Source organism: Selaginella moellendorffii, unplaced genomic scaffold, assembly GCF_000143415.4.
Source record: "Selaginella moellendorffii unplaced genomic scaffold, v1.0 SELMOscaffold_2, whole genome shotgun sequence".
Taxonomy (NCBI): Eukaryota; Viridiplantae; Streptophyta; class Lycopodiopsida; order Selaginellales; family Selaginellaceae; genus Selaginella; species Selaginella moellendorffii.
Window position 1 is genome coordinate 3,962,549 of NW_003314263.1, and position 24,067 is coordinate 3,986,615.

At 48.0% G+C, this 24,067-nt stretch overlaps 5 protein-coding genes and 1 long non-coding RNA gene across 10 annotated transcripts; 5 read left to right on the top strand and 1 right to left on the bottom strand.

The window, feature by feature from the left end:
• Window positions 1-17: 17 nt before the first annotated feature.
• On the top strand, window positions 18-3,500 carry LOC9643329 (protein PAT1 homolog). 5 transcript variants are annotated; one of them, XM_024689007.1, is made up of 8 exons: window positions 19-120; window positions 196-407; window positions 470-624; window positions 688-753; window positions 810-879; window positions 933-2,945; window positions 3,017-3,201; window positions 3,322-3,500. In XM_024689007.1, the coding sequence occupies exons 2-6, from the start codon at window positions 323-325 to the stop codon at window positions 2,942-2,944; spliced, it is 2,388 nt and encodes a 795-aa protein (XP_024544775.1). In that variant the 5' UTR covers window positions 19-120; window positions 196-322; the 3' UTR covers window position 2,945; window positions 3,017-3,201; window positions 3,322-3,500. The 5 variants fall into 5 exon arrangements, with proteins under 5 accessions (XP_024544779.1, XP_024544775.1, XP_024544763.1 ...); XM_024688995.1 differs by having other exon boundaries at window positions 19-407; window positions 3,256-3,500; XM_024689002.1 differs by having other exon boundaries at window positions 19-407; window positions 3,310-3,500.
• A 944-nt stretch (window positions 3,501-4,444) lies between these two features.
• Window positions 4,445-7,636, bottom strand: LOC9661609 (peroxisome biogenesis protein 5). The gene is made up of 15 exons (XM_024663414.1): window positions 7,472-7,636; window positions 7,223-7,339; window positions 7,012-7,177; window positions 6,756-6,949; window positions 6,468-6,695; window positions 6,293-6,403; window positions 6,084-6,242; window positions 5,864-6,027; window positions 5,567-5,816; window positions 5,421-5,505; window positions 5,261-5,370; window positions 4,986-5,210; window positions 4,862-4,927; window positions 4,713-4,807; window positions 4,445-4,635 (listed from the first exon to the last, which is right to left on the bottom strand). The coding sequence occupies exons 1-15, from the start codon at window positions 7,595-7,597 to the stop codon at window positions 4,560-4,562; spliced, it is 2,172 nt and encodes a 723-aa protein (XP_024519182.1). The 5' UTR covers window positions 7,598-7,636; the 3' UTR covers window positions 4,445-4,559.
• A 74-nt stretch (window positions 7,637-7,710) lies between these two features.
• On the top strand, window positions 7,711-10,137 carry LOC9643330 (probable serine/threonine-protein kinase DDB_G0268876). Its single transcript, XM_024664074.1, has 2 exons — window positions 7,711-8,537; window positions 8,606-10,137. Exons 1-2 carry the CDS (start codon window positions 7,809-7,811, stop codon window positions 9,932-9,934), a joined length of 2,058 nt encoding a protein of 685 aa, XP_024519842.1. The 5' UTR covers window positions 7,711-7,808; the 3' UTR covers window positions 9,935-10,137.
• A 790-nt stretch (window positions 10,138-10,927) lies between these two features.
• Window positions 10,928-11,518, top strand: LOC112341323 (dirigent protein 7-like). The gene has a single exon (XM_024661236.1). It carries the CDS (start codon window positions 10,928-10,930, stop codon window positions 11,516-11,518), a length of 591 nt encoding a protein of 196 aa, XP_024517004.1.
• Window positions 11,519-12,886: 1,368 nt separating this feature from the next.
• On the top strand, window positions 12,887-13,560 carry LOC9643331 (dirigent protein 7). Its single transcript, XM_002962668.2, has one exon. It carries the CDS (start codon window positions 12,933-12,935, stop codon window positions 13,467-13,469), a length of 537 nt encoding a protein of 178 aa, XP_002962714.2. The 5' UTR covers window positions 12,887-12,932; the 3' UTR covers window positions 13,470-13,560.
• Window positions 13,561-13,729: 169 nt separating this feature from the next.
• Window positions 13,730-14,765, top strand: LOC9661611. Its single transcript, XR_002990576.1, has 2 exons — window positions 13,730-14,226; window positions 14,284-14,765. It is a non-coding gene; the product is annotated as an uncharacterized LOC9661611 (long non-coding RNA).
• Window positions 14,766-24,067: the final 9,302 nt, after the last annotated feature.

The following is a 24,067-nucleotide window of genomic DNA, read 5'->3' on the forward strand; positions in this document are numbered from 1 at the left end:
GAAATATTTTGGGCCACATGGCCAAATGGTTTTCCCAAAAACCTAGCAGCGTCTAGGGTGTCGGCGGCCGAGGATTGGGAGCTGGATTGCAAGCAAGGCGCCAGCGAATCGACACTGGAAGTGAGTGGATTGCTTGATTTTGGCGAGGAAATCTCGCGTTGCGACGTCTTTTCTCGAGATTCTGGCATGGTGTAGGAATTCTTCTCGTCGCGGCTCTTAGCTCAGATTTCCGGGAGAAGCAGGCACATTTTAGTTCGTGTACAGATCTAGAGGATCCCCGGGCTTGGTGTACAGTACCAGTGGCACAGATTTGTACAAAACCATGGACAGGATAGGTGATAGAAAGGTTGTAAATGAGAGGAGGATCGAGGAGGAACAACAGGATTTAGGATCGTTTCCTGCAAATGGTATCTCTTCCTTTCGTTCTTTTGGTTTTTGGGATTGTCTAAACGTGGTTTCTTGCTTGCAGATGGCCGCTTTGATGCCTCCCAGTACGCGTTTTTTGGACGAGACGTGACTCAAGATGTTGAGCTTGGAGGATTAGACGATGACGATGACGAAGACATTGGTCATCTTCATGAGATTGAGGATGATGTTTACTCGTCCACTGCCAGTAGAGCAGAGGTAAAGGGCGAGAGTTTTTTTTTTCGGGTTTCGATAGTGTGCTATTGATTTTTCTTGTTGCAGATAGGAGCGTTCGATGTCTCATCTGAAGTGGAGGACGTTGGCGAACTTACGAGCTCCTTTTTGAAGGTATTAGCTTGGTGTGTCGATGCTATTTGATCGAGCTTGTCTCCTGTCTGTTGCAGCTAAATGCGATTGATTCTGGCGACAGATTTCGAAGTCAACTGGATGAGGTTGGAATTACGGAAAAAGATGGTGAGGCTAGTTACTGTCCCTCCACTTTTGTCTAACAATGCTCGCTTCTGCAGTTCACGACTTTCCCGTCGATGTGACTTGGGCCGGAAACGAGTACGAGAGGAATCAGTGGGCTCAGTCGAGACAAAGCTCACAGCAAACAATAGCAGAGTTGCAGCAGAGGACAGAAGAGCTCTATCAAAGAGCCAGAACTTCGGATTCTTCGCAGCAAACCATAGATGATCTGCAACAGCGGGCAGAAGAAATCTATCAAAGGATCAGGTCTTCTTCTGATTCGGGGCAGCAGCAGCAACAATGGTGGCGTGACGGTGGCTCTATTCAGCCTCCTGGTTACAATCTGCCCAAGTCTCACGGCTGGCCTGGACAAGCTCCAGCTTCGTCCTCAGGACCGGTTGTAAATAGTGCGTTCAAGTCCCAGCAGTTTACGAATCCTCAAATGGCACAGGCAATGATGGGTCCGTGGTTACAGTCGAACGTGGCACCGATTCCTCCAGGCGCTGTTCGACACCCTCTGCCTCAACAAAATCCTCTCATGCCGTCCCAAGTGGTGCTACAGCAGTATCAAAGGTCACAGGGATATCCAGCGCCGCCTTCCTTTGCTCAGATCCAACAGCAGCAGCAGCAGCAACAACAGCAGGCAATGAGCATGTCCCAAAAGTCGGACTTAGCAGGCTTGGGGGATTTCAGAGATCCCAGGGGAAGGCAGCAGACTCCTCGGGGCTCTCCAGATAGCTCGTATGGTTCCAGGAAAAGCTTGGACTCTTCACCTCAGATGCGATCCAAGTATATGACGACGGACGAGATCGACACCATTGTGAGGATTCAATGGGCTGCAACGCACGGAAGTGATCCATACATTGACGACTACTACCACCAGGCAATGCAGTCGAAACAGGCGGGTGGTACGCCGCACGGAAGACGGCATTTCGCTCCTTCTCATTTGCGGGAGCTCCCGTCCCACGCACGAACAGCAGCAGAGCCGCATGCCTTTCTCCAGGTTGACGCGCTAGGGAGGATTCCTTTCTCGTCGATTCGCAGGCCACGACCATTGCTCGACGTAGACGGCGTCAACAGCACGGGTGACAGACTATTGTCATCCGACAGTGCTTCAAGTCAGAGACGCTTGGAGCAGGAGCCGATGTTAGCCGCAAGGATTGCTGTGGAGGACGGGCTGTGCCTGCTCTTGGACGTCGACGACATCGACCGCATGCTGGCCGTCTCTCAGCATCCCGACGGTGGTGGCCAGTTGCGGCGACGCAGACAAATGCTGCTGGAAGGACTGGCAGCCTCGCTTCAGCTGGTCGATCCTTTGGCTCCAGGCAGTGCGATGAGAGACTCGAGCGGACGGTTTGGACTGGCTGCCAAGGATGATCTGGTGTTCCTGCGGTTGGTCTCGCTCCCCAAAGGCAGGAAGCTCCTCACCAGATATCTACGACTGCTCGTCCCGGGAAGCGAGCTCGTTCGCATCGTCCTCATGGCAGTTTTCCGGCATTTGAGGTTCTTATTCGGCGGCGTCCAGTCCGATCCAAGCGCTGCGGCTTCGTCCACTGGTCTCGCGAATGCAGTCGCCGCCACCATCAAAACCATGGACTTGCCATCTCTCAGCGCCTGCCTCGCAGCGGTGGTCTTGGCATCGGAGCCGCCACCTTTGAGACCGGTAGGAAGCCCGTCCGGCGATGGAGCCACGGTGGCTCTCCAGGCAGTGCTGGACCGAGCTACGAGCATCCTGACGGACAGGAACGTCCAGTACCCGCTCCAGAACACGAGCGTGTGGCAGGCTTCGTTCGACGCCTTCTTCGGCCTGCTGTCCAAGTACTGCACCAACAAGTACGAGAGTATAATGCACTCGCTGCTCATGGCGTCGGCCGGGAGCTCGGCGGCCATCAACGCGGCGGCGGCGGCGGCCATGACTCGCGAGATGCCGATCGAGCTGCTGCGCTCCAGTCTGCCGCACACCAACGAGAACCAGCGCAAGAGGCTGCTGGAGCTCGCGCAGAGGTCGCTGGTGATGGGAGTGGGCGTTGGCGATGGGCATGTCAGTGCCGCCGCGGCGGTGAGAGGCTGAGGTATGGTCGATCTCTTCCTTGGTTTCCTTGATAGCATTGCGCACTAATGCCTTGGCGTTCTTTTTTGCTAGAAAACCATGCACCAGGTGCAAATAAAATGTGTCATTACTCGTTTTAAACACTTGCTGGCACTGATGTGATCTTGCACGAACAATGTGAATATTTCGGACCGCAGAGCTGGTGGCTGATGTCTGATGTGGACTTCCAGAATACTGAATTTGGCTCCACTCCGCTTGAAGCTCAGTATAAACTAGCGGTAAGCCTCAACTTAGACAAGTAGGCCTGTGTATAACATGTGGTACATTGTAAGTGGTGTCATGGACAAAGGGAGATACGATTGTGTACATGGATTGAAATCATTCAGCTCGTTGTGCAGGGCCGATTTCAAGCGCTGATGTGAAGGTTGCGCCTTAAGACGAGATGGAGACGTATAGCAGCTTGTGTTACTTCGAGAGTCATGGAAGCAAATGAGTGATCACGATCACAATTCCAAAATTTTGATACAGATGGTATTTCCATATTTTGATAAATAAGATATATTCAGTCCCGTATTAACTATCGCTTCACATTTCCACCCAAAACAGTCGTTTCCTCCCTTAGCAGCGTAGCAGCGTAGCAGCAGAAAGTTTCGTTTCCTTATTCAGCAGCGAAGTATCTCGATACTGCGTCAGAAACTGCGCGTTCATTTCTTGCTACAACCGGCTTGGACGCTTCGTCGAGTGCGTCTCCACGAGCCACCGCTCGCAGCATTGCTTGCGCTAAACCAAGGGCCCGGGTAGGATATATAGGAGATGGACCAAACGCAGGTGTTTACTGCGCTGGTTAGAGCCACTTAACAAATTGACCGACGTCCAGAGCCTGCACGAGAGTGCAACTATGAACAAGGAGCTGGACATATACAACAACTAGTTTCCAGATTTTCCTGCTATATGTTCCTGGATGTGATTACACAGACGCAATGCCAGTGAGCCATGACATTGGCAAGGACATGGTAGGCTATCTCGGGGACGTGTTGGTGAGAGCCGAGGGTCAGGCTGATGCCAGAACATCTTGCGGATATCCATCATGTGGATCTCATTCTTGGGATGCCATGGTTGGTGAAGGTGGATCTGGAGATAGTGATCTATAGTGTGAGTTTTGTTTTTGCAGCTTTAGATCACAAGTATGGTTACAGCGAGGAATCAGAACCTTGTTTCGACTTCCTCCAGTTTGCCAGGCCGAAACGAATCTGTTTGCTGGCTTGCCCGACCGCCCCAGAGTGCGAGAAGAGTCGCGACGAACAAGGAACTGGATAAGTTCAAGGTGCATGGATTTGGCAACATTTACTTGGAGGGTTTGCTATCAGTTTCTATTTGTCTGTTGGTATTGCATCGATGTCCTCGCCTCCACCTAGGTAATCACAGTTAGAAGAGAACCTGAGATAAGCCAGCGAGGGTGTGGTAAGCTATCTCGACGACGTGGTTAAACATGGAGATCGAAAGACGTTGCTCCCTTTTTTGTGATAGTGAGACGAAAGCCGATCTTCAAATTACGTTGGAAGTGAATTGATTTTACACGTTTTATGCACGAAACGGACTAGATCAAAGCGCAGGAAGAATGTTGTCTTCGTCGTTTTTACAGAGGAAACTCCGCTTGCAATGTTTCCAAGTCACGCTTGTCACAGGCGTCGAGAAGATCTGTCCTGGTGGCACTGGCACAACAACGAAGGTCGACACCAATCGCGTGAGATCAAAGCGCTGCAAACCCGAGGATAGAATAGACACGAACCTGAGTGACATTCTAAGGTACTGCCAAGCGTTGTCGGCTTTGGGATTCATGCACAAGGCTCGGACGTAGTAGCGAATGGATTCCTGGTACTGGGCCTGCACAAGATTTGTCTCTTTATCTATCATCTAGAAAAGAAGATAAAAAGTTACTTGATTCGCGTAGCCAATTCCCATGTTAGACCACGCGCGCACATAGTTTGGCTTTAGATTTAGCGCCTGGAAAATTTCCAATGAGTTAGAAAAGAATGCACAAGCAGCAGAGAGAAACTATCACCTCTTGGTAGGCATATATCGCGTCGGAGCTTCGTGCGCTGTTGGCCTGCGTAGCTCCCAGCTTGTTCCACAGGGAATAATCACGGGGTTTTAGCTTGAGAGCTGTCTCGAAGGACTGTATCGCGTTGGAGTATTCCCGAGAGAGGTTGTAGAGAACACCCAAGACGGTGTGGACGTCACCATCTTCTGGTGCCATTGCTGCTGCCTCGTTAAACAATCGGGCAACCTGAAGGATTTCAAAGAGTTTGGGGTTACAGTTCAATTGCAAAAACTTACGTCCGATTGCGTGAGACTTTCGGCATTCTCTTGAGGCACAAGTATTCCATACTTTGGATGGTGTTGAAGCCAGCCTCTTAGATATCTCAAGGCTTCAGGCTGCTCCAATTCTAAAAGAAAATCAACACTATAAGAACGAGGGCAGCTGAGGTTACGTTACCATTAGTATGACTAACGCCAAGAGCTAACAAAACCTCCAGATTGGTGGGGTCTGCGTCTCTTGCTCGAACCATCGATGCGATTGCCTAGCAAAGAGAAATAGAGGTTCACAACAAAATTAAAAGGAAATAAAAATAAAAGACTCACCTGACGATCGTCATCATTTTCAGCATGAGTAATCCCTAGCAATCGCCATCCCTCGGCATTCTCTGGATTTTTTATCACTTCCGCTTCCAGAGCAAGCACAGCTTCGCTGAGCAGGCCCTTCCTGAACAGCTCTTGGCCTTCCTTGAGGGGATTCGGGTGGCCGACATATGGGTTCTGGTCAGCAAAAACGTATGTCCACTTTGAGGACGCGGAACGACTTTGTTCCCCTCTAAGTTGTTCCTCCACGAACCTGGAAAACAGCGTTAGCTCTACAAAAAGGACGACATTTAGCCTTACTTATCGTAACTTTCTTGCCAGTCCTCTGACACGAACGCACCATCATCCACCTGCTCTTGAAACTCGTCGGCCCACTTTTGCGTCCTGTTGGAAAATTCTTCGGCCCAGGCCCCACCAGGTTCTTGTTGAGCAAACTCGTCAGCCCAGCTGTTTGCGTTGGCGTGCTACATTTTCTACGATCAGCCTCTCGAAAACAAAACGTATAAAGAAAAAATAAAACCTCGCCAGCAGTGAACTCTGCAGCCCAGTTTCCCGGATGGTTTACTTGTGTGAACTCTTGAGCCCAGGCATTGGGAACAGCGTTCTCCTTCACTTGATTGTCTTCTACAATCAATTCACCGCGACTCATTCGCGACACAAAGTGCAAAAACTTTGAATTCTGTAAGACATGATTTTCAGTGCCAGAAAGATGCAAGAATAAAAGCTTACTTGGAACTTTGGATCTTCATTTTTAGACAGCGTGTCCACAAGAGACTGAGTTTGTTCTAAAGAGCTGACGTTTCTGAAATCAGCGTGCCTAGCAGGCAGAGACTGCTGCTGCTGAAAATTCGAAGAACAAATGTTACAAAACAAAAACAAAAAAACATCGAGAGAAAGATACCACCTCACTGAACTGCGCCGCCCAGCCGTCAGCATCATGTTGTGATTGAAACTCTTCAGCCCAGTAATTCTTCTGAGGATATTGTTGATGGAAATCTTGCACCCATTCCTCATGTTTACCATGGTTGGTGTTGCCCCAATAATTTTCCATCTCAGAAAACGCTCTATTGGAAGGTTCTCGAACTTCTCGAACGCCATCTTCTATATCCAAAGATTCCAAGAAAGCATTAACCTGAAAATAAATATTAGAACTATGAGCTATGAGAGCAAAGAATTCAGAGCTTATATGTACCTGCGCATTGACATACTCTTCCCCTTTATCGGCAAAGAAATGCCTAGCCATGATACTACTACGATCGCGAATGCGTTGCTTGTCGAATCCTGACAATCCGAGCTCAGGCAGGCGAACAGCATGAAAAGGAAGTTCTGTTCTGCTGCTAGCGAAAAATGAACGAAGGAAACCAGATAGAGCATGCTGCGGAGGTCCTGTGATTTACAAGCACAAATTAAAACAAAGCTCGCAAAAGAAAAAAAAACGCGAACCTTACCATCCATGTAATGTAGCTGCTGAACGTTTCCTCCCGGTTTCTGGCCATAGATTCGTTCGAATTCTGAAAACCTCGACAAGTCTTCTCCCCTTTGCGTAGCTTCGTTCCAAGCATCAGCGTAAGGAGCCGGTTCGGCATCACGAAACCCGCGCATGAACTCTGAATGCTGCAACTGAAAACTCAGCAAAGCTCCAGATTGAAAATTTTCCACCTGAGTTTCATTCTGAAACTCCGTTCCCGGAAGTGATGCAGCGGAGCTGCTCCCATACTCCAATTGCTGTCCAGGGCCTTGGAAAGTTGGAATGGTTGGAAGCTCACGTACTCTTTCCTGAAAAGAAAGGCTTTTAGAGGACAGCACTCCAACTAAACATACAAGAATGTGGCCTATTTCCTCTCTCGATTCTCTTCTTTCTTCCTAAACTTTGCTCTAGCATTAGAAGTGAATATCGATTCTACGAACCTGAGCTTTTGGCAGCGATCCCAGCAAGGAGCTGGCGAAATTGGCCAGAGGATTCGAAGAGGACGAGGCGCCCTCGCCTGGGACGACGCATCCTCCAGCTCCAGTCACCAAATCGCGCAGCGCCATCGCTCCCACCCCAGCGCCCTATCAATCTATGATAGAACCCTAAAAAAAAATTTCACCTCTATCAAATAATTGACCCTAGGCCTAGGTTCATGGAAGGAAGCTTCATGGAGAAATCTGGATCTCACGAAATTTTCTCTCTCTGTAGCCTTGACTTCCACAGAGGAGGCAAGAAATCCCTAGTTTCACGACATTGGCGCTGGGACTGGCGGGCATGGAGGAAGAATCCATCATCCACGCTCTCCTCGCGACGATCGATCATATTTCCGAGGTAGCCATGGCGGCACAGGTAAACAAGGGCCAGATCTTCGTCCTCCTCACGGCTTGCGGCTACGTGCGCCTCCACATTGATCTCTGGAGCGCGCGCTGCTCGCCGGCCACCATCGCCAGGCAGCAATCGTGCTTCCAGCAGCTCGATCAGGCGCTCCTCGCGGTGCTGCGCGTGGCATCCAAGTATTCCGGGCCGGATTGGATCGAGAAGCCATGGCTGTACGTGGCTCGCGAGAATGCGGTGGTTTTCGAGGCGCTGCTCGACGATCTGGCGATCCATGTGGACCTCGTCATGGCGGCATTGCTCCAGGACAGGGATTGTTCTTCCGGGACCAAGGATTGGATTGGGGTGTTGAGAAGGACGAGCTGGGAGAATTCCAAGGCGCTGAGGTGTGGGCTGAGGATCAGTGCTAGCGAGGACAAGACCAAACTGCTAGAGATTTTGGGAAGTGCTCGGGGTGGCTCCTCAGTGGCCACCAACATGCTGCGATCGTCGGGCTCGCCATCGGCGGCAAGTAGAATGGATTGGATTGATCCATCAGAGCTCGAGCTTGACGATAGGAAGCCTCTGGGACAAGGCTCGTTTGGATTAGTGTTCCAGACAACTTGGGCTGGTCACACAGTGGCAGTGAAGAAGTTTCCAAAGGAGCTATGGTCGCAAGATCCGTGGGAGGTATGCCAATCTTTCCATTCTTTGACTTATAGCTGGTGATGGTTTTTTGTTCCCTTGTTTCTTTTCAGGGAGAGATCATGGTGAAGCTCAGGCCGTGCCATCCATCGGTGCTCCAAATCCTCGGCTGGTCGGAGAAAGATAACAAAGCTTATCTCGTCATGGAGCTCATGCAAGGAAGCCTCGCTCGGCTCATTCCAAGCCTCGTCACTGCTCCAATCATCCTGATCGTGGAGATCATGCTCCAGATCGCACAGGGAATGGATTTCGTGCACAAGAAGAAGATAATTCACAGGGATCTCAAGCCGGGGAACGTCCTCGTAAACTTTGACGGCAAGTTTGAGGATGGATCGGCTCACAACATCGTCGCAAAGGTGGCGGATTTTGGGCTCTCCAAGATGAACTTTTCAAGCAACCATTATCACAGCCACTTGAAAGGAACGGTTCTCTACATGGCTCCAGAGATGCTCGAGGGGGACTGGGAGATGAAGAGCCAGTACGATTTAAGCGTCGACGTTTACAGCTACGGGATGATGTTTGCCGAGATCCTCACCGGGACGCCGCCATATCCTCTCGGCCTTACCAAGAAGGCTTTGCTCGATGAGATTCGGCGTGGCTTGAGACCCAGGCTTCCGCAACGCTGCCCTCAAGCTCTCAAGGACACCATCGCCTACTGCTGGGATTCACAGCCTCGTCGGCGGCCAACTTTCGAGCATATATGCACGCGGCTGTGGAGGCTCAAGGGACAGCTTCTCACCGGGGGTGTCTACTGCATGCCGGACGCGAGGATCATTGTCAAGGGAAAGCTTCTCGTCGGGGAAAAACTCACGGGACAGGGGAGCTTTGTGACTGACACCGAGTGGTCGATTTGCTACTGGGTTCGTCACCAGAGCAATGGCAAGACAGTGCGGCTGTTGCCAGCGATGGAGATAAGCTCTCGAGACAAATCTCCAGAGTACGTGATCACGGGTTGCGACTACGACTCCAGCATCGAGCTGGTTTGCATCAGCGTGGACAGCAAAGAGCACAGCACCACCACGACTTGCAGGGCGTTTGCTGGCTACGGTGGATCTGTCGACTGTGACGATTTCTACAAGCAGCCGAGTACACACTTCGCGGTGAAAGTTTTCGAAGATGATGAGAAGTCCTGGAAGGGAAAGTTAGTGATCACAAAGACCGGATTGAAGCTGAGCAACCGCAGGATGTGCAGTTCTACCATCTGGGAGCCCTACAATGGAGGTTTTTCCGTGGAAGTGGCACCACTGGAGAGCAGCCTGGCGCAGTGTGTAGTGAAAGGCGAGGGTGGCACATATCGTCTACAGTTTGATAAGTGGGAGTTGCGAGACCTGGCGATCATCACTATCAAGAGCAGCATCTATGGTGGCAAGACGAATAAATAGCGATGAAAGCGAAAGTTTATCACAGTTTGGTTAGAGATGAGGAGCAGGATATCTGGCGGCTCACCCAAACCTTGAAAGAAAAAATCTTGTAAGAACTTGGCAGCAAGAGAAATCTCAGGTAAAGGAGGGGCAAGGAATTTTTCTGTCTAGATTTCATCTTTTTGAGCAGATTTAAATCAAATCTTGCACAGCCTTTTTTTTTTTTTTTGAGAGAGAGTTGTAGCTCAATTGTTTTCTTGTTATCCAGCAATCAGTCCAGAATCGAGGTTTGTGCTCACGCCGAAGAGCGAACCAACTGTGCAGCTCAATTGGAACTCCTTTGCGAGACGATTGAGCTTCCACGGCCCATTCTAACACCATCCGTGAAAACGAATCCCTTTTTGCTGCCTAGTTGGTTTTCGAAGACTATGAACCCTTATAGTCCCTGCAACGATTCCAGACGTGGGCAGGGAATGTGCTTGGTGGAGTCGAGGCCTGACTTTCATTTGCTCGTCTCCTACTTGGCATTTCTTGAGACTAAGTACATTCCCTGTCCACGTCTGGAATCGTTGCAGGGAGCCTCTGTGAGTGGATCATGACTCTCAGAGCTTGTCCTCTTGCTCTTGCTCCAATGAAATGCCCTCCGTCTATCCCCTCGACATGACCCAGCTCTCGTAAGAATCAAGCTCCTTTTTCTTCCTTCTTCGCAAGAAATTTCTCTTCGTTTTGTGCTGTGGCAGGAAGATGACTGGAGTAGAGTACGTGCTGCTCGAAGCCAGGAGCCCAATCTCTTTGTCCTCCACAAGTAAAAGACTATATCCTCGACGGCCATATCTATCAATTACCGCTGCTCTACAGTGTTGTTTGCAGCAGATGGTTAAATCACGAGGCCTTTCTTGTGCTGCTTCTGATGATCCGCCAGCTGTGCATCACATCTCCACTGCCTTCTGCCAAGTCTCAGCAAAGCTCGAGAAGTCTTTTGTTCCTGTCCCTGACGATGCTCTGATGTAGACCATGAGAATGAGCTGTGCAATGAAGATCTTCATTCCCCTCGTTCTAACACTGGTTTTTGCAATTGCTCCTGCACAATCGAGCCTCCCAAATGCGGGAGAATTGGATCTATCAAAGTGCACCGAGGTGATCCGGTTCTACTTGCAAGACCAGTTCAATGGGAGCAATCCGACAACAGCAATTGTCCTGCCTCCTCGTAACAACGAAACGTTGTTTGGTCAGGTTGCCATTTTTTATGACAAGCTGACTACGGAGTCCTCGATCAACTCCAAGCTTGTGGGAAGAGCCAAGGGTTTTCTGGTGATAGATTCGCTGGGCAAAAGCAGCTTTCTCCAGATCATGATGGAGCTGGAAGGGCGGAAAGGTACAATAGTGCTCCATGGTCAGAACCCCTTCACTGAGTCCCAAAGGGAAATAGCCGTTGTTGGGGGCACAGGAGAGTTCAGAAACGTTCAGGGCTACGCATTAACGAGCACAACTGGAGCTGAACCTGGTGGGCTTATTGCAATCTACGAAGTTCATCTGGTGAGGCTCTGGAAATGCATCTGGAAATGCTTCAACATGAAACTCATATTTTACTATTTCATTTTGTAAACTCAGAACCCTAGACCATTAAAAAATGAATATGCTTTATTTAATTATACATCTTAACCTATTACCCACACTCTCAGTCACTCAAAATTTCTGAGACCTGATCCGCGCAATTAAAATCACTCGGCGAGTGCACCAGGAGGGCCACTACCGCTAATCTGTTCATAACATGACTTAATTCATTAGAAACTACCTGAAGATCCTTGGTTGCCGGTTCTACTAGATCCCTGATTTGTTCGTTGTAAATCTGCATTGATATTGCACTTCCTGCCGGCTGGAGGTGCGTTGTTTCTGTGGAAGTACGTCAATTTTAATTGCTACAAGTAGTTATGGTCGACAGTCTTTACTTGTTCAATCCGCAGGAAGAGCGCCTTGAAGAATCTGGGTGCAATCCCAGCCTCATCACTCAGGGAACCTGATTTAGGAATGCTTCCCCACATTGTGTAAGTTTTCCCGCTTCCCGTCTGCAAGAGATGAAAATGCTCATATTTTATGATCCAGGTTGCGAGTCTGAAATACCTGACCGAAGGCGAACATAGAGCAATTAAAGCCATCCAGACAGTGCGCCACCATAGGCGAGCCTACCACGAAAACATGTTGCTATAGAGCCATGGTTCATACAATTCGCTAAATGTGCTTGCTTGCCTGTGTTGAGTTTTCCCCAGCAACTCCATCGCACGTGAATTGCTGATGCTCCAGCGTAACAGAATTTGAGGATACTACAAACAAGCTTCTGGCTGCTGCTTCTTCCTGCTCTTTGCTGATCAATGGCCTTACTCTCAGGACAACCTAAAGAAAAAAGATAGAATAACATCAACAGAAAAACAGAGAACACAACCTTACCTTCACTCCTGTGTCTGTCTCAAGCGGCAGACGGTCCCAATCGAGCTTGCACCTGAGATGACGATCTTGACCTTCCTGCACCTCATTCAACCTACATTTTGCCAAAGGCACCCGCATAGGGCTGCAACACTTGCTGCTACTGCACCTGGACAAGGAAGAAGAAGAGGAACAAGAAAAAGAAGCCGAGGGAGGCATATTTTCATCATTCTGTTGCCTCCAGTTCTTGAGCCTGTGCTCTCATCCCGCTCGCTTCGATCAAAGCTCCAGTGAAATCCTCCTGCTGCTGCGTTGGAAGCAATCTTGGAGCCGAAGCTTGACATGTTCTAGGTATATTCTTCCGTTGGGAATGGTCCTCCCCATGGTGCCTTATTCCACCATGTATATAGTATATTCCGCCGTGGTAGAATATGCTATTGTGGTGGTGACGTGCATATTCTACCATATACCTTGCCCGATTGATGTTCGAACGTGAACTTATAAAACACCAAGTTGCCGAGGCGCCGGAAAACCAGTTCTGTTCTTCAAATACATAAATCGAGTTCTAGTGCTGCAGTAGTGGACACACAGCTCTGCAATGAAGATCTTCATTTCACTCGTTCTAGCTCTGGTTTTTGCAATCGCTCCTGCAGAATCGAGCTTCCCAAAGCCGGGAAGATTGGATCTATCAAAGTGCACCGAGGTGATCCGGTTCTACTTGCACGACCAGTTCACCGGGAGCAATCCGACGTCAGCAGTTGTCCTGCCTCCTCTCAACAACAAAACATTGTTTGGTCAGGTTGGGATCCTAGATGACAAGCTGACTAAAGAGTCCCCGATCAACTCCAAGCTTGTGGGAAGAGCCAAGGGTTTTCTGGTGTTAGATTCACTGAGCAGCAGCAGCTTTCTCCAGAGCATGACGGTGGAGCTGGAAGGGCGGAAAGGTACAATAGTGTTCCATGGTCAGAACCCGTTCACTGAGCCTCAAAGGGAAATCGCTATTGTTGGGGGCACAGGAGAGTTCAGGAACGTTCAGGGCTACGCATTAACAAGCACAATTGGATCTGAACCTGGTGGGAACATTGCAGTCTACGAAGCTCATCTGCTGAGGCTCTGGGAATGCTTCAAGCCATGAAACTCATATTCTACTCTTAATATATAGGTACCACGTTTTCTATAAAATGTGATAATCTATATAATAAAACGCTCCGGGCCGTCCAAAATAAGTGAAATCTTTGCCAAACCATGTCACGATTCTGTGCATGGTTCCCGCCGTCGATCTGTACTCCTATGGACGGCTGAGATCTGGCGGATCTCATCTGGAAGATCCCACGGCTGTGAACATGCGGGACTCCCAGTTGAGAAGGGCGAGTTTTGACTGCCGCTTTTTCCTCTTCTGTGTGGGCGCGCAGCCAAGCGCAGGAGACTCTGGCAACCTGAATGCGCTGATCGGTTGGGAGCAAGCGCGGGACGGTAGGCTGCTGCAGCTGGATGCGCTGGGATTCTGCCCGCTGCTTCCTCTCAAGTGGGACGTTAAAGGCCTGTTCTGTGGCCGGGTGATCTTGACGAGGGGGCTGCTGCGAAAGCTCTCTCCTGTGAGCTGAATAGTCGTGCTCCTCTTGGGACAATATGCGCTGTCTTCAGCAGCTTTGCTGATGAGAGAAGCCAGGCCTCACGGCATAGCGCTCTATAGAGAATGAGAACACTCCCAGAACAATCCCCTGGGATGGATCTCACACAGGATGGGAAAGAAAACTAAGAAAGCCCTAAACTGAAGGAATGCGACTCAGATCACGGCCCCCCAGATGCTCCTCCAGCGCTGGCAGAGTCCAAGATCGTGCGCCTGTCAGACTGCGACCATCTCTTCCACACGCATTGCATCTTCTCCCCGAGTGAGTGCTCTTTTCCCTGTTCTGAATTGTTTGTTTGTTTGTTTGTTTTCGTGTCAGGTGACGGATATGTCTGAGCAGGGAGCTGTTCACCTTGGAAAACAGAGGTCAGGCTTATGAGAAAAAAGGAAATTTACTTCTGACATTGTAGCGATTCGCCATACAATTTTTGCTTCTGGCCTTGATATCGATTTGGTTGCTTTGTTGTGCACCTCCATCATGGTCTCCAAGAGCGTTACTGTAAAGGAACATGTGCGTTGCAGGGACCTGTGGTCGCCTGAGGAAGATCAGAAGCTATCAAGAACCATGGACTTGGCCGATTTTTATATTGGGAACCATTGGCGTCGTGGTTGCCACAAGTCAAGCTCTGGGCTGCCGCTCTGACGCAACAAGCTGCTCGCTTTTGCGCTCCCACATTATTCTCGCTAGCTCCTGCCAAGAGGATTTGGCTGAATCCGAGTTTAGTGTGTTCTTGGGTCTTTTTCGCTTGCACGACGGTGGATTATAGCTCCCTGACGCAACATGTCGCCATGTTCTCCAAACCGCTGAAAACTCCCTCTTAGCTTCGCAAATTCCACTCAATCGGATTCAGCCATAGCCAATGCAGCTATGCACAATATTGGTGGCTGAAGTGCTAAACAATAAAGCTTAAATGCACCTTTGAAGAGAAACTTGTGAGCTGTGACGTGGAGCCAGAAATTAAACACTCTACTCATGGGCACAAAAATCGCCTTGCTCGCTCTGCCAAAACTCGTTGTTCTGATCTATAAGCTGCTGCTATACCAAGCTGATGAAGAAAAGAAGAGCCCTGCTGCGATCGATGAGGATGAAGGATGATCCTTTTGAAGGCCCGCTAATGAAGATTCAAATAACCGCGTTTCGCTGTGGAGGCATAGCTATGTCTGTCCATTTGCTCCACCTTGCAGTCGACGGTCATAGCCTAGTGAATTTTCTGAATTCAGTTCACTGCACAAATTTAAGAGATACTTGTTGAACTAACCTGAAACCTTGTTGAACACATTGTGAGACTTTTCTTCTGCTTCTCTCTCAGGAGAGCTCCCTAAATTATGAGCACCATTCGCCTAATCCGGCATCTGTGATCGAGGCCATAATCAGCCGGCATGATTTGATGGAATATTATATGCGCAGAAGGAGCGCCCACATTCATAGCAACGGGCCTTGAAGTTTAGTCTTTCAGCAGAGAGTGGCAGCATGCAGTTCCTTCCCAGTGGACACTAGCCTTGAGGGTAAGCTCTCCTTCTATTGCCTGCATTGTGTTCATGCTAGAAATGTACAAAGAGGCTTCAAGTCAATTCAAGGCTCAATAGCTAACTGCATATCTTTTAGCATGAAAACTGTAAGAGAGTGATCCCACCGGCCGCGTCGATCTCAAGGTAGTCCAGATACTGGTAATGTTCTTCGCAACGTGAGCCTTTTGTCTCTTTTTCCTGTTCATGTCTTGATCTTGTTCTTTCCAGATCAGCTTACCTGCTGATTAGCTCAACATGATCTGGACCATTAAAAAAGCATGAAATTTGCAATCCTCTTTGTCAAGGGGTTAGAGTGTGCTTGCATCCAAGATAAAGTCAAGATCATGGGTTTCTTTTTGTTTTAGACTAAATGTGATTAATTAGTGGGGGATTAATAATAATCCTAAAGTTGTCCATCGTGAGGGGTGGAAACTTTGGCATCAATTGTGAAAGACAAAATACAAAAAAGGGCTCAGTGAAAAACAAAAAGCAAGTGGTGGTGTCATGGAGAGTAGTGACGACAATATCGACAAAGCCGGTGCCAAGGAGGACAAATCTCCAGACAGTCATGGTGATAAATAGCATTGGAGCATAAGGAGGCTCAAGTCCCTAAGCAACAGTGGTTTCTTTGTGCTCGCTTGTCTTGGTGTTCATGGAGTTCCCTCCACACTCCTCCTCCCTAGTTTAGATGAAGAAGTTTGTGAAAGAACTTTCTTATATTTAAGATTGATGATGTTTTTCAGCTTAAAATGGCCTTGGAGTAGCTTTTAAAGGTGTTATAGTAGTTGCAAGTTCACTCAAAACATATGATATTTATATTTATAGAAATTTTCTTTAAGGCTTTCCATAGTGCATTTTGGTGTAGCCCCCTAGCATCAATATTTCTCTTCTCCCACATTGTCACCTCTCTAGTCCCTAAAGCATAAGTAAGTTTGTATGTAAATTTAGATTGAATTAACTTTCATAACAAGGAAACTCATTCATTAGTGCTAAGTCATATGCATTAGTGGGAGTTTATATTCATAAAAAAAAAACCATCAACTCCACTAACTCCAATTTTTACTTTGCATTGCAATATAGATGTAGTAAAGCCCATTTAATAAATAAATAGGAAATGTAATTGCATTTTGTTTTCACAGTTTTAAAGAACTATCTCTATATAGGATTATCCCATAATATATAAAGGAGTATATTTTTAGGGTTTGTCATAGTGGAGAGTAGAGAATTCTTTTGTGGTCAATCACAATTTTCCCACATTTTTGTGTGTTAAATAAGGAAAGGTCTTTTAAACATGTCTAATTTGTAGATCTAGAGAGAAAAGGGAGAGAAAATGAAGATTTCCCTCTTTTCTTTTATTATGAAGGAGATTCATTGACTATGTCATGTTTGGAGTCACATTCTTGGAAATAAAAGAGGAATTTAAGAGTGGTTTTACTTGCATTGTCTTCCTTAGGTTTAAGGCTTTCTTAGAATTCTAAGAGCACTTCATTTGAAGCAAGGAATTGGGAGATTTGGTCATTTTTTTATGTTGCAATTTTGTGTTTAATATTGTCAAATTTGGGCATTTAGAACTCACAATTTGTCTAACATTTTTAGTGTTATAAATTGGATCTAGAGTGGCATGTCTTAAGCTTTCCTAGGATATATTTCTTGTTAGAATCAAAGGTTATTTGAGCTGCCAAGTAGGGTTTTAGTTTTAGGGTTCTTAGTGAAGCATTGTTTTAGATTTTGGATCTTAGTTTTTTATTTGGCTCAAAATATTAAAGCACAATCTAACGTCTCAAACAAAGAGTTTTATTACATCTTTTGTCACCCAAATCTTTTGCCACTTGATGATTCAATACTAGAGCATATGATTCTTGAGGAGTTAAAACTAGAACAAATGCAAAAGATGCTTCCCTAGCTTGGTATGGTGATCAATCCATATAGTGCCACAATTTTGACTAAAAAGATGCCCGAGTTCATATCAACTAAATAAAAAAGATCCTCCAAATGCTCAATATTACAAATCCTTTGTTATGTTAGGAATCCCCCAATTCTTGCCACATTCTTAACTCTCGCCGGATTCCTGACCTACAAACCACATTTCTGACTTTCGAGACACTTCCCTATTTTTGACTCTCTGATTTCCCGTATGATTCTTGATTCCCAAACCACATTCCTAATGATGATATGGCATCTCCTTGACCTCAGTTATATTTAGGCTGTCCTCAATCCAAGAGTGGTGGAGCTTCATCAACCTATAATATATATAAGTTAGCTTTGTTCCATTTCTCCACAATTTGAATCAATGCTAGTCTAAGGCCTTCTTCATCTCCACTAGTTTTTCTCTTTGTTTTCTACATTTTCCAGTCTTGATCTTGTTAGGGATCTTGACAATTTGATTCAAATTGTGCTTTTTACTTTTGCTTTAGCTCATTTTAATTGTTTAATTGCCTTTGCCTTTTTCCCCCTTTTCTTTCTTTTTTGCCGATGGAGTCTCCAAGCCATCCTGATTCTTTCGTCGAAGTCCTTGCAAAAATCTAATATGAGAATATCAAGCTGAAGGCAGCCCTTCTTCATATGCAACAGGAGCTTGCTTCACTTTCAGCTCAAGGATCAAGTAGAGTTCTTGAATCGAAGGTGAGTTTCCTAGTGAAGTTCTCAGGCAAGCGTTCGGAGCTTCACGGATTCCTGAACCAGATGGAGCTGATCTTCGCACTTCAACATCGGCAGTACCCTACTCCCGAGTCTCAAATCAACGCGATTGGGATGTTGCTCGAAGGTGTAGATTTTTCATGGTTTTCTCCTCTTCTGGAGAAGAGCATGAAAGGGGTTGTGGTTTTAGAGCTGATGGATCTTCAGTTGTTCAAAGAGAAGCTTGAAACATGTTTTGGCGAGACAGATTGGGTTCGGGTTGCCACTACAAAGATGAGACGTCTCTCTCAAGGGTCTCGTCCTACCTTGATCTATGCTACGGCGTTCCAACTCTTTGCCTTGGACACTCAGTGGGATGAGTGGGCCCTAATTGATCAATTTTGTTTCGGCCTCAACAATAGTGTCAAGGATTTGTTGCTCACCATGGAGGATCCCACGGACGTATCGGACGCCATCAAGAAAGCTGTTTGATGTGACAATTGTCTCTTTGAACATCATCAGGAAAGTCGCCGTGCCGCCGTTTTCTCATCCTAGACTCAGGAACCCAACTTGAGTCTTCGGGGCATACTCCTGAACCTATTGCTCTGGTCCCAATGGATATTTCTAGTACTCCCTAACTCATCAAAGGGAAGCTAAGTCCTGCTGAGAAGCAACGTCAAGTATCTCAGAATCTTTGCCTCTACTATGCTGATCCTAATCACAAAGTAGCTGTCTGTCCCAAGAAGCCTCCCTGATTGCTCAAGTTCACTCTACCTCAAGATCCACCTCTATTGCAGTTGGGAAACAACCCTGTCCAAATAGAGTAGGAGCTGTTTGTTTGGACTCCCCAAATAAAAATCCCTTTTCTTCTTTATCAAGCTCCTCACCACCTTTCATCAAAGCCACCACCAATTCCCGCAACTTCCGCATCCCATGTCTCCTTTCCTTCACTAGACAATTAGGACTCAAGGCTTTGGCACTACTAGACTCAAGCATAACTTCCTGCTTCATGGACACGGAATTTGTTGCCTGACATCACGTTCCTCTTTCTCATACCATATGGGATCTGAGGGTTGAAAACATTGGCAGACATTTTGTGTTTCCATCTTCTGGACTTAGGGAAACGTTGTCCGTTCGAGTACACATTGAGTCCACCATCACCGATATTACCTTCAACATCATCAACAACAAGTCCTCCTCTGTGATACTTGGCCTTCCTTGGTTCCAACTGCACTAGCCTCAAATCTGTTGGAAGGAATTACAGCTTGTCTTTCCCACGTCACTATTTCTCACGTCTTCCCCTGTTGTTTATCAAGTCCGAATCAGGAAAAATTCCCTAAATTCAAATCAGGGTTCTATTCCTGACTCTACGAAGTTTTCACCCTCTTTGCTCCCTATCCCTCAATCTTCTTTTCCCTCTCTTCCATCTTACACTAGACAGTATCCTTGACCCATCATTCCATTCAGTCGTACGCTTGCTCCTATTTCCACAATCACTATGAAAGAACTCCTTCACGAAGAACCTGTTTTCCTTTTTACTTTGCATGTTTCTCCTGTCAGTCTTCTTGAGAAGTATCATGATTTTAGGGATGTGTTTGATAAGAAAAAAGCTAGTGTACTACCTGTTCATCAGCCTTATGACTGTCCCATTGATTTACAGGAAGGAGCATCACTTTCGTGGGGGCCTATCTACAGGTTATCCCTGTCTAAGCTTAAGGCCTTCAAAGAGTACGTGGATGAGAATCTTGCATCGGGGTACATTCAACATTCACAGTCCCCAGCTAGAGTGCCTGTCTTCTTTGTCAAGAAGAAGGATGGGAGTTTGCGGCTAGTCATCGACTACCGAGGTTTGAACAAGGTGACTATTCAGAACCATTATCTACTACCCCTGATCTCAGACCTATTGGAACGCCTCGGTAGTGCTTGCTTTTTCACCAAAATCGACCTCCATAGAGCATACAACATGATCCGGATCCAGCCTGGCGATGAATGGAAGACTGTGTTCCGAACCCGCTATGGCCACTTTGAGTACACTATCATGCCATTTGGCTTGACAAATGCTTCAGCAGTTTTCCAACATATGGTGAATGACATCTTTCGGGAGTTTCTTGATCAGATGGTGATTGTTTATCTGGATGACATCCTCATCTACTCAAAAACTCAAGAGGAGCATGACGAGCATGTGCACAAGTTGTTGGCGAAGCTGTGGGAATATGGCCTATATGTGAAGCTTGAAAAATGTTCCTTCGATCAGGAGTTTGTGGAATTCCTTGGGTACATTGTCACTCTTGAGGGTATCACGATGAATCCTACCAAAGTCAAGACTATTCTCGAATGGGAACCTTCACAATCATTGTCGAACATTCAGGTTTTCCTTGGCTTCGCCAACTTCTACTGAAAATTCATTGATCACTACTCCGACATTGTTTTTCCTCTCACACACTTCACTCGCAAGGATGTTCCTTCTCTTAGTTTGCTGCTGCCCAGCAAGCCTTTGACACACTCAAGGCGGCCTTCAGTTCTACTCCCATCTTGATCCATGCTGATCCCTTACAACCTTTCTTCATCAAGGCGGATGCCTTCGACTTTGCCATTGGTGCTGTGGTGTCTTAACTCGGAGTGGATCAGGAATTTCATCCGGTCGCTTTCCGTTCTTGGAAATTCTAGCCTGCAGAGATCAATTACAAAATCCATGACAAGGAACTCCTTGCCGTCATAGATTCCATTGGAGAGTGGCATCGTTTCTTGGAGGGGGCGAGCCATCAAACAACGGTTTAGACGGATCATAAAAATCTCGAGTACTTTGCCACTTCCCGAGTTTTGAGCTGTCTGTAAGCGACTAAATTTTCCATTCTACTTTGGTCACTTAACCACACCTCCGACCACTTGGCGGAGTCTCATTCACAACCTCCATCAGTCCAATTCAGGACTTGGGACTTGCTAGCCCCAAGAATGGCATCCATGCCACTCCACACTTGCACCTGGTCCAAGTGCTCCACGTGTCCGGTCCCGAGACCGACACCCAAAGGTACCACTGACATCTCGGCCCGTTACGCTAAGTCCATGCCCATTCACCTTTGCTGCACTAGTGGTTCAACACCACTTGCATCACCACCTCGTCTCTCCAAGACTGGGCCATGTGTCCACGAGTGGTCATCCTAGATCCACTCCTTAGCATCCTTAGGATGCCCACAGACCTGGGGAATTGCCTTCCCCAAAGTCCCTTTGTCAGTTCCTACCAAGTCCCTTTCTGCCCCTGGCCGTGTTTGCCAACACTGCCACTGGATCGAGGCCCACAGGCCCGACCACTAAGTCCCACGGTCCTCTGGGACTTCCTCACCACATGACTGTGTCCTTGGTCACTACCCCAGAGGACTGCTCCTCTTCCTTTCCACAGTCTGGGCCTTTGGGACAACATTTCGGAACACCGTGGCCTTACGCGAGCCACCTGGGTACTCTCCCCACCTATCGCCTTTAGGTGCTCTAGCCATGGGCTTAGAGCGAGGTTCCATTGAGCCACGCTTGGTATCCAAGTAGGTAGTGCCACCCACACTTGGACTGGGAGCATCGGCCAATCGATCTCCCGGGGGAACTAGAGCCGGCTCTTGAACACTTCACCAAGCTACCCCGCTTGACGGTCCGTGTTCACTCTAGTCTTGGACTTCCCAGTGGGCAGCTCATCACCCAACACTGGGTCCGGCCTTCCTGGGCCAAACTGGCCTTTTCTGGCCAAACTGGCTCCACTGCAGTCCTCCCCCTACTATACTTTTGGAACTCACCAAATCCCCCAGGGTCTGGGAGACGAACGCTTTGGGCTTTCACCCTCTCAGACTCGAACGCGGACTCGGACTCGGACTCGGACTCGGACTCGGGCTCAGGCTCGGTCTCAACCTTGGCCTCGGTCTCGGTCTCGGTCCCGGTCCCGGTCTCGGTCTCGGTCTCGGTCCCGGTCTCGGTCTCGACCTCGGACTCCATCTCGGGTCCTTCTCGGACTCCATCTCGGACTCCATCTCGGACTCCATCTCGGTCCATCTCGGACTCCATCTCGGACTCCGTCTCGGTCCATCTCGGACTCCATCTTGGGTCCATCTCGGACTCCGTCTCGGTCCACCTCGGACTCCATCTCGGACTCCATCTCGGGTCCATCTCGGGTCCATCTCGGACTCCATCTCGGACTCCATTTCGGGTCCATCTCGGACTCCATCTCGGACTCCATCTCGGACTCCATCTCGGGTCCATCTCGGACTCCGTCTCGGTCCACCTCGGACTCCACTTCGGGTCCATCTCGGACTCCATCTCGGACTCCACTTCGGGTCCATCTCGGACTCCATATCGGACTCCATCTCGGACTCTGCTTCGGACTCCATATCAGACTCCAACTAGAGTCCGCCTCGGACTCCATCTCGGACACTTCCACGTGTCATGTGTTGGTCCTTTTTGGGTCCCTTTTTGGAGCCTCGCTTATTGCTCGCTTCATGCTTGTTCCTCGAGCCCTTTGTTGGGAGTTCCACTCCCGCTCTCAACCTTCCAAGTCAAAGCTTTTAGTCCAAACGTGTTATGCTCGTTTGGCTTTCACTTCGGCCACTACCTCACGGCACCCTTCCGGCTCCACTTTGAGGCCTAGGGATTTTGTGTCTCACAACTCCACCACCCATAGACGAAGTTCGATGTCCTCATCGAACGGTAAACCATTTTATAAAGTAACACCCGCATGTGTTACCATTTCCATCCTTGGCCCCTAGCCAATATTTGTCAATGGTTTGACATTGAAGGCTCACCATGCCTTCTCCATATTCGTCAATGGTCCGACACCAAAGGCTCACCATGCCTTGCCCATCCTCTAAGGAGGATAGTCTCTCCAACTTAGAGACTCACTTGACCACCTGGGGTGGTTTGTTCCCTTTTTATTGGTTCAGTTCTCGCTAAACCCGTTAGAGACACCCTCTCTAACTCAATTCCACTACTCATTCTTGAGTAGTCACAAATTCCATTGATCTACCTTTGCACTTTGGAACGTTTACTCTTGACTTTTTGGAGTCAATTTCCTAGGTGTCTCCAACACCTTGCATTGCACAGATTGTGCAACTCCACTTCCCTATCCTAGGAAGCTCATTACTTGAGGGCACCATCATCCTCTCTTCTATTTCTTGCCACCTTGGGCACTAAGTTCCATTTATCACACCTTGTGCTAGGGTTGTCCATCGCCCTATCATTTGGCTACCTTACCGCTCCCTCCCTTGGAGCTTCCACTTTCGCCAAATCGGAGCAATTCGGAATCCATCCTTGGAAACACACTTCCTTTCCCGCAATTTGTTAGTGTCCAACACATTAGTGTTCCTTGCCTAACTTTGTCACTTGGATTCCTTCCAAGGGATTCCACGGCCCTATCTTGGCCACTCATCTTTTGCTCCTATCCGTTGATTGTTGCACCAAGCAACATCGAATCTCTACCTCCCTCCTTGAGGTATTCTTTTGATTCCATAGCAAAGGCTCTGCTTTGCCAAGACTAGGGTGTTCACCCCTAGTAAGTCTCTTTTAGCATCTTCTACTGTGGGCTCTATCCTCGGCCCGCCTTTGTGACCCTCTCATGGGTCTCTTTAGAGACTACTTTCCTTGGACACACTATGTCATCGCAATGACATAGCTCATTTCCCTAAGGTGCTTTTCCCACTTGGTCACCTTGACCAAGCCACACCATCATCAATAGTTCAAATCAACACTTTGAACTAGGAACCTTATTCCTTAACCCAAACAAGGACCTTGTCCTTATTTAGCCACAAGATCACCTAATGATCTCACCTCGGCACCTTAACAGGTTTACCAATAGGTACTAGGTCTTCCAGACCTTTAACTTGTTAACTACGACCCCGGGGGCATCCCCCACACTTAGCGGTGCGCCCAAGCCAGCCCTTCCGGCCAAGGGTCCATAGCAACTGAGATTAGGTGTCCCCATCTCACTCACCACATCCTTGGTGCCA

Excerpts from the sequence above, each read along its gene's own strand:
- LOC9643329 (XM_024689011.1), top strand. The coding sequence starts at position 323 with ATGGACAGGATAGGTGATAGAAAGGTTGTAAATGAGAGGAGGATCGAG. Across the intron at positions 408-469 it reads AGGATCGTTTCCTGCAAATG|ATGGCCGCTTTGATGCCTCC; the intron begins GTATCTCTTCCT and ends TCTTGCTTGCAG. Across the intron at positions 880-932 it reads TGGAATTACGGAAAAAGATG|TTCACGACTTTCCCGTCGAT; the intron begins GTGAGGCTAGTT and ends TCGCTTCTGCAG.
- LOC9661609 (XM_024663414.1), bottom strand. The coding sequence starts at position 7,597 with ATGGCGCTGCGCGATTTGGTGACTGGAGCTGGAGGATGCGTCGTCCCA. Across the intron at positions 7,340-7,471 it reads GATCGCTGCCAAAAGCTCAG|GAAAGAGTACGTGAGCTTCC; the intron begins GTTCGTAGAATC and ends CTTTCTTTTCAG. Across the intron at positions 6,028-6,083 it reads CAGAGTTCACTGCTGGCGAG|CACGCCAACGCAAACAGCTG; the intron begins GTTTTATTTTTT and ends TAGAAAATGTAG.
- LOC9643330 (XM_024664074.1), top strand. The coding sequence starts at position 7,809 with ATGGAGGAAGAATCCATCATCCACGCTCTCCTCGCGACGATCGATCAT. Across the intron at positions 8,538-8,605 it reads GGTCGCAAGATCCGTGGGAG|GGAGAGATCATGGTGAAGCT; the intron begins GTATGCCAATCT and ends GTTTCTTTTCAG.
- LOC112341323 (XM_024661236.1), top strand. The coding sequence starts at position 10,928 with ATGAGAATGAGCTGTGCAATGAAGATCTTCATTCCCCTCGTTCTAACA.
- LOC9643331 (XM_002962668.2), top strand. The coding sequence starts at position 12,933 with ATGAAGATCTTCATTTCACTCGTTCTAGCTCTGGTTTTTGCAATCGCT.